The sequence below is a fragment of the Oryctolagus cuniculus genome, chromosome 9, assembly GCF_964237555.1.
Source record: "Oryctolagus cuniculus chromosome 9, mOryCun1.1, whole genome shotgun sequence".
NCBI classification, from domain to species: domain Eukaryota; kingdom Metazoa; phylum Chordata; class Mammalia; order Lagomorpha; family Leporidae; genus Oryctolagus; species Oryctolagus cuniculus.
In genome coordinates, this window is record NC_091440.1 from 100,500,322 (window position 1) to 100,508,870 (window position 8,549).

Consider the following 8,549-nt stretch of genomic DNA (forward strand, 5'->3'; position numbering starts at 1 on the left):
CACTGGACTCAGAAGGGACAGGACTCAAAACCAGGCATTCTTACTTGGAGTACAGGTGTCCCAAGTGGCATTTTAATCCCTGCACCAAATGCCCACCTCTAAATTAATTTTTTAAAGATTTATTTTACTTGAAGGTCAGAGTTACAGAGAGAGGAGAGGCAGAAAGAGAGAGAGAGAGAGAGAGAGAGAGAGAGAGAGGTTTTCCATCCCCTGGTTCACTCCCCAATTGGCCGCAACAGTCGGAGCTGTGCCAACTCAAAGCCAGGAGCCAGGAGCTTCTTCTGGGTCTGCCACATGGGTGCAGGGGCCCAAGGACTTGGGCCATCTTCTACTGCTTTCCCAGGCCACAGCAGAGAGCTGGACAGGAAGTGGAGCAGCTGGGTCTCGAATTGGTATCCATATGGGATGCGGGTGCTTTAGGCCAGGGAGTTAACCTGCTGCGCCACAGCACCAGCCCCTAAATTAATATTTAGATAATGCAAATTACTGCATGGTTACATATCCTAGAAATCAGGAAAAGCGCAGGCTGCGTGCTTGGTATCCGGGAGTTCTGCTGAGTTAACTAACTACAGTCCACACTCAAGGCTGTTTTACAAACTGGTTTGGAAGCCGAGAGGATCTCAGACAAGAAAGATGGTTGGCAACTGTCTAACTAACTGCCCACAGAGTGGGGTACACACTGAGCTGCACAGGCATTCTGAGAAGGGGCGGGGCAGGGTGACTGTGATGGTTATGATCCAAGCTCAGACAGAAGCTGGGTCTACAAGAGCAGTGGTGGTTTGGATAAGAAGGAAATACAATAGGGAGGGCTTGCATGGTTGAGAAGAAAGGAGCAATGCATACAGATGATTGTAGATTCAATGAACATCTACACATCAATGCATGGAGCAGGGGTGTGCTCGGTGGTGAAGCCAGCACACCCCTGTCCACCATGTAGGGGAGCACTGGGGACAGCGTCCAGGGCCTCACCTGTGGCATGAAGGGGTGGATGCAAGCCATGCAGGCCAATGCACGAGGGGCTGTGAAGTCCATGGAGTGTGTTGCAGCCCAAGCCTTTTAATAAAACCAAGCAGACGAATGTAGACTAGCAACGTGCAGAGTGCAGGGAGTGCCGTCGGGTGCGTTTCCTTCCATTGGGTCTGTCGGGCAGGGTGCCCGAGGTATTTCTTGCTGGGTTCACCCTTGGAAGGGTTGGCGGCCACCCACCAGACACCCCTAAGGCCCCTCTCCACCTCGCTGCTGACTGGCTGCATCTTTGTCGCGAGCAGCTGCTGAAATGCACATGCAGGGGGATCTGGGAGCGGGGGCGGCGCTGGGGCTGAGGCCGAGAACAGCCTTGGTAAAGAGCGTTGGCCTTTGTGCACACAGGAACCTAGGCCACTCTGAAAGAGGCACAGGGGCCTGGAATTTTCTCCAACTTTCTCACTACCTTTGTCCCAAGAGTGCCTCCTACTGCCTGAAGTCAGAAATGCAGGGCTTACCACTTGGGCAGTGGATGGACAGCCCCTTGGGCCAACATCTGTGATGTCGGCCCCCCCTCCCCAAACCTGTCCATAAGCACCCCCGGGTGGGGAAGGGTGGGCGTTCCCCTCAGCAAGGGAAAAGGCAAAATGGTTTCTGGGGACGAAAGCTCTGAGCTCCAGGAGTGAGCCCCGAGAATTCTGTGTTCCAGGCTCTCCTACCAGGATGACGAAAACCGACAACTGGCGCCCCCGGAGGAGGAGAAGCGGGACATCAGGCTGTCTCCAAAGAAGGGTTTCCTGCGCTCCGCATCACTGGGTGAGCACACCCCTGGCTCTGCAGAGGGCGCTGGTGGTCACCCTGAGATGCCTGGTCAGGGACTCCGGGATGGCCCGGGGTCAAACAACATCCAGGCAGTGGGCTGGGCAGACTTCCAAAGTGAGAAGAATGATTGCAAAGACAGGGTGTGCTGGGGTGGGAGCTGGACACACGTGCTCCGCAACGCCTCAGAGACAAAGCAAGAGGCAAACAGGAAGGGTGTCTGAGCCCCAGACCCTGCTCCCACCGGGTTCGGAGCTGTCACAGCCCTGTCCTCTCTTCCTGCCCTGAGCCCCTTCTTTGGCTGGCTTTGTAGGTCGAAGGGCTTCCTTCCACCTGGAGTGTCTGAAGCGGCAGAAGAATCAAGGGGGAGACATCTCTCAGAAGACAGTCCTGCCCCTGCATCTGGTCCACCACCAGGTAGCCCATGATACTGCACTAAGCCACCACCCAACAGTCTAGGCCGTACTTAAAGGCATTCAACTGGCAATCAAAGCTTATAATCACCCTAAGACAGCCAGCTTGGTGTGGCCAAGTTGATATCACTTCAGCTCAAAGAAATCCACCATTTTGCTTAGCCTGTGGAGCGCTGCCCATGTGTGAATGATTTCTACTGGGCTGTCCACAACACCACACATAGCCTTGTTCTTCCTTTAGGTTCCCAGGCAGCCAGGAACCCCATCGGGAGCTGGGGCCGGGACAGGGGGAATGGCAGGAAGTGGGGACATCATGCTTGCTATTTTGGAAGGCGGTTTTAGCAGCTGGTTCCACCCATCTGTTCTTATCACGCTGGTGGGCAAGGCATCCTTCCTTACCTGTATCTGGCCCCTCCAGCCACCCAGTGTCGCCCCCTCCCACCACACACCACAGCAGAGCAGCAGACGCTGTGGGGCCGAGTCCTGACCCAGCGGTGATGCAGGCCACGGCCCTCGGGCTGCCCAGCAGCAGCCAGGGACACGGGACGCAGACGCGTACATGGCTTCCTAGCAGCGCAGTGTAAGGCTTCTGCCATGGCTCAAAGACAACCCGAGCTAGGGGTTGGCAGGGTTCTATTCCTCGTCCTTGCTTTTCTTTTCTTTTTTTTCCTTTTTTTCTTTTTTATAAAAGTCAGAATAACGAGTACTGGCTTGATCTAGCTCCTTGTGATGGACATCGAACTTCTTCACAGACCTTGATCCTCACCCCAACCCGCACGGCTGACTGACAGGGCATGCGTGTCCTGCATTTAACATACAGTGTAGGGTCATCGCTCACAGTCTACCAAGAACAAGAGGATTCACAAGTACAGCAGATGATCCTGATTCCACTCAATTGCAGCTTTCTGAACTCACAGAAGGAAGAGATCACTTCAGGCAGACTGAGTTGTGCAGAGATGTATTTTGAGATTATGGAAACCTGGGCCAGGTCTCGATGAGCTAGGGCTCAGAGGGGGTCAGACAGATGGGGTGTGTGTTCCAGGTGGGCAGAAGTAACTGCAAGACTAGAGGCCTGCGTCCCTTGGGCCCCATCGCTCCTAGTAACTCGTGCTTCTTGTGTGTCCACAGGCATTGGCAGTGGCGGGCCTGAGTCCCCTCCTGCAGAGAAGCCATTCCCCCACCTCGCTCCCCAGGCCCTGTGCCACGCCCCCTGCCACACCGGGCAGCCGAGGCTGGCCCCCACAGCCCATCCCCACCCTGCGGCTGGAGGGGGCCGACTCCAGTGAGAAACTCAACAGCAGCTTCCCGTCCATCCACTGCGGCTCATGGTCTGGGGAGAACAGCCCCTGCAGAGGGGACAGCAGCGCCGCCCGGAGAGCCCGGCCCGTCTCCCTCACTGTGCCCAGCCAGGCTGGGGCCCAGGGGAGACAGTTCCACGGCAGCGCCAGCAGCCTGGTGGAAGCGGTATGTGAGTGTGGGCTGCGGGGCAGAGGCAGGGGAAGGGCATGTGGACTGGAGAACTGAGGAGGGGGGAGACGCTTCCGTCCCCATAGACTGAATGTCATCTCCCTGACCGCCACTTTCGGGGACACACGGAAAGTGATGGGCTCTCATGGCTTCTGTTGAGGAAGAAAGCACTGGGTAACACAGCCAGTGAACCCCGAGAAACGGGCCTCAATGTTCAGGGACCGCTCAGAACCCACACACAAACCTGGGCTGCACACACACACACACACACACACACACGGTGGCCAGGGAGCTCTGGAAGACTGTGGCAAATTAAACTGAGAATTTTAAAGCTTGGATGCACAGCCAGGTTGGAGCGCCATCAGTTGAGAACACGAGTGCTTCTGGCTGCCCAGTCCAGGGCATCTCATGCAGTCCTGGTGCCACATTTTAGGGGGCCTTTCACAAGCTGGTGCAAACCCAGAGGAGGGTGACTCCGAGAAGGAGTGGCTTACGAAGCTGCAGTTCTCATCTCACACCCATCACGGGCACTCGGCCAGAAAGGGTTACAGCCCTGGGCAGGAGGACGGGGCAGCTGGCTTAGACTGACAGGCAGGCTGATTTCAGCTCCTTTCCAATGAGCTCTGCCAGAAGGAGGGGTCTTTCCTAAAAAGTAGGAAACCTCCCACCACAGGACCTAGGTAAGCAGACAGGGCCCGCCAGGCCACCACGCTGCCTGCAGGAGGTTGGGAGTTGAACCAGGTGACTTCGAATGTCCATTCTGATTCTGCTGCTGGCCTTGTGGCCCTTGACTCATTTCACAAATTTCTGCTGGGCACCCGCCTTGTGCCGCCCGGGTGCTGGTATACAGTGCTGATACAGGGCTGCTGCCTTCCTGAGCTCTCACTGTGGTGAGGAGAAGCAGGCACTAAAACAGGCATGCAGGAAGGAGCCGTGCTCCGGAGGAAGGTTAGGTGATGAAGACGGGGAAGGGAGCAAGACCCACTCACTTTCTCCCACGCCTTGGCTTAGGAGCTGATTCTCCCAGGCTGGAGGAGCTTTGGGGGTCACCAAGGGCCCCTTCTGGGCAAAGCAGGGCCAGGTGCAGCCATGGTGTTTTGCACTTGTCATACGCCCGGATCCTCCTGCCCAGGAAGGCAGCCAGCTGACAAGGGGTGGGTGGCACAGGTTAACAGTTTCCCAAAGAGGGAGTGAACGTTTCTTGCAAAGAATAATAGGAAGGCACATGTTGGGGCCAGAGGGAAGCGAAGAGGCCAGGCTGCAGTCTGCCTCTGAAACAGCAGAGCAGGGCCCTGTGGCTCCTATGTGAGCCCAGTGTCACGTCTTTGCTGGCGGCTGCAGACACCCCACAACTTCGCTGCTCTGTCCGATGCTCCATCTCTACCTCTTTCCTGAGAGCGCCGCCCCTCCCCCAAATACACGCAGCCACACGGTATACACACATGCCTGCCTAGACGCATGGACACTCACACACATGCATGTGCACAGTGTCCACAGGCGCGCGCGCACCCCCCCACCCCCCCGCTACCTGAATCCGCCCACCCGAGCAGCTCTAACGACGCTCCCCTGTGGTTCTCCCCCACGGTTCCTCAGGTCTTGATTTCCGAAGGACTGGGGCAGTTTGCTCAAGATCCCAAGTTCATCGAGGTCACGACCCAGGAGCTGGCTGACGCCTGCGATCTGACCATAGAGGAGATGGAGAACGCGGCCGACGACATTCTCAGCGGGGGCGCCCGGCAGAGCCCCAATGGCACCCTGTTACCATTTGTGAACCGCAGGGACCCGGGCCGGGACAGAGCGGGGCAGAACGAGCAGGACGCGAGCGGCGCATGCGCCCCAGGGTGCGGGCAGAGCGAGGAGGCCCTCGCGGACCGCAGGGCCGGCGTCAGCAGCCTGTAGGCGCCAGGGCCGGGGGTGCGGGTTTTTTATTTGTCTCAATGTTCCTAATGGGTTCGTTTCAGAAGTGCCTCACTGTTCTCGTGACCTGGAGTTAACCGGAACAGCGTCTTCATTCATTTCTGTTGGGACGAGACGCAGGCTGGGAGGTGTGGAGCCCTCTGTGTCCGCAGAGGCGAGGAGGGGGCGGCGGCCGCGGGAAGGGGAGAGACCCGCCCTCGAGCTCTGCTCCAGGCGCGCCCCGGGCGGGAAAGAGAACCTCAGCTTTCTGCGGTGGCCCTCGCTCGCCAAAAGGACCCTGAACCAAACGGGTGTCTTTCAACTTTGCTTGTAAAAAAAAAAAAAATCATTTGCACATATTCTGTATGAGCCTCACTGTCTCCATAGAGCCGGGCCCTGTGGACTGGGAGAAGGGCGCAGGGCAGGACTCGCGGCGAGGACCCCAGCGCGCCCAAGAGGGGCAAAGACGCGCAGGAGGCTGCGGAGCGGGAGCGGAGAGCGGGGCAGCCTCGAAGCTCCGCGCCGCGCCCGGGGTTATCGGGGGCGCTGCCCGGCCCACGCCCACCGCGTCGCGCTCCGCACCCGCAGCTGCTCGTGAGGGGAGGCGCGTCGCTGTGCTGCGCGGCAGCCGCGGTCGCGGGGTCCGGGCCGCCAGCGCGCAGCCTGACCAGGTGGTGCTGCGCTTCCGTCGAGCGCTGTTTTGTTTGGTGATTTGCCATGTTTTTGACAGCATGTTGCGGTTTTCAGTTTTTTTTTTTTTTAATCGTTATCATTGTTTTCCCAGGATGAGGGGAGAAAGAAGAGCGTTTATAAATTTTGCGGCTACCCATCTTCCTGCTTTCACTTTTGCATATGTAAATCTGGCTTGGTTTTATTGTATTATTTAAAGGCTGTGGGTTCCTTTTCCCATGGAGAGAGGGTTCCATAGAAGCCGCTGTGGGAGTTTTACCAGCCATTGTGTATGCCCCCAAATTTGTTACCGTTTCCTGGGGTAGTAACGGTTTTTTTCTTTTTTCTTTTTTCCTGGTTTGGTTGCGATTTATAATTTAAAGGTAATTGGCAATGCACTTGATACGGTCTTGCACATATGGGTGATTGAGTTGGGTTCTGTTTTATGCTGGGTGTTTGGTGGGTGCAGAAGAGCGGCAGCATGTCTAGGGGTGTCTGCGTGTATGCGTGCGTGGGTTGTGTGCGTGTGGATGTGCACCCACACAGCGTGCCCGGACACACAGGTGACCACGCGCTTCCTTCTGGTTTAACTGCGAGGAGGTCAGAATGTGGGGCCATTTGAAAGCAAGAACAAACCACTGTCTCTACTTCTGAAACGGGAATCAGTAACTCTGCATCTTCTGTCCCACAAGATATGCAAAAACAATGCAATAATATTCATTTTAAAAATACAATTGTGAGTTGTGTTGGCATTAACTGTATTTAAACAAAACAAATTTAAGGGAAAAAAAGAAGGCATTTTGCTTCAATATATTCCGTGTAACGTTTTATTGCATTGATAATGTTTCTGTTGAAGAAACTGTTATACTTGAATTCAGGTCAGTTTCAGTATTTTTCACATATTTTTTTAAAACTGAATTGCAATTGTGCCAAGCGAATATAATGAATTGAATTAAGTTTGTTTTTGAATTCACTTCTTGTATGTTTTGCTGCATGTAAAGTAAATAATTTTGTATTTGGAGTGTGACAAGCTTTACCTTTGAACTCAGAAGTGCTTTTCTATATTTGGCTGGGGGAAGGGAACTCTTCATTTGTGCCATGAGCAAAGGTATTGCCGATGTAAGTCTTCATTCTGCTCTGCACCAACAGGTCTGGCCATCACTGCTTTGCATATCTTGTGTTTGCCTCCATTTCCCTCAGTTCTTCCTGAATCACAAGATAAGTAGGTTCAGAACACATCTCACTTAGAGAGACCAGGGCATGGCTGATTCCACTCTTCACTCTGTCCACTGCTCTGCTTCTTGGATTTGCAACTCCCAGAGCAGCCCGTCCCCGTGTGCTACACAGTGGCATTCTGATTGGCTTCTTTGTCCCTGGGCTGGTGTCTGCACCCCTACAGAAGAGTTGGTTTCCTTTATACAGTGCCCACTGACTGAGAGCATGAAATCAAAGCCAGGCTGGATGGCCGGGAGCGGCTCCTTTGCTTTTTGACCACTGCTCTTCTCACACACAGCAGGGCCTAGAGAAAGTCACCTGGGTGAAACCTTGGTTCACCAGAAGTCACCGCGATGTGCTCACTTCTCATTGCTTCCTCCTCATGCAGCAGGACTGTCTCCAGGCCCACCCTAACTTACGTGGCAGCTGTGGAGGGGACCTGGACAGGGGGAGGAGGCATCAGGAGCTCACAGTGGAAACAGATTTAGTGGGGCTATGTCTTATGCCCATTTACATAGACTGAGGACATCATCCGATTGTTGCTATGTCCTTCAGATATATTTCAACCATGCTGGTTGAAATGTAACAGATTTGCGGGACATAGGCCTCAATGATTCACCAAGAAATTACCCACTGAATCTCTTCCATTGCCAGTGTTCTGGTAACACTTCTTGGCACATCTACAAGCAAGCTAGAAATTAAAATAGTGGACAGTCTGTTCCTCAGTAAAGATGAGCTGCATTGCCATAGACTGATTCATGGTAAAGCACAGATAATCCCAAGTTGACATAAGTTCTAGAAACAGTTTCCTCGTGGTTCTCCATGCCCAGTCCACCCACACTTTCATGATTCCTTCTCAGTGCCGTTAAGGCCTTCCAGAAGTTAAGGTTAGCTGTCGTCCTTGGCCCAATTTCCTGAAACTTCTACCACTGTGCTGTGAAGACTTTAATGACATTGGAGAGGAGGCTCTCCTGGGACATCTGGTTCCTGCTGTGCATTTGGCTCCTACCTTGGAATGTGGAATTTTGATTGACCCAACACACATACACGTTCACTCAACCTTTTCATGCTGCCTTCTCTTTCTTTAGAACTTTTCATCTGCATCCA

General features: G+C 54.3%; 1 protein-coding gene across 30 annotated transcripts in view; it reads left to right on the forward strand.

The window, feature by feature from the left end:
- Positions 1-5,917, forward strand: part of CACNA1C (calcium voltage-gated channel subunit alpha1 C) — a 739,977-nt gene extending 734,060 nt beyond the window's left edge. For 27 of the 30 annotated variants that reach the window (XM_051849894.2, XM_051849901.2, XM_051849897.2 and 24 more), the window contains 4 exons: positions 1,673-1,779; positions 2,096-2,199; positions 3,324-3,659; positions 5,256-5,917. In XM_051849894.2, the coding sequence (XP_051705854.1) occupies positions 1,673-1,779; positions 2,096-2,199; positions 3,324-3,659; positions 5,256-5,561 (853 nt within the window). In that variant the 3' untranslated portion in view covers positions 5,562-5,917. 30 annotated transcript variants of the gene reach the window in all.
- The last annotated feature ends 2,632 nt before the right edge of the window (positions 5,918-8,549 follow it).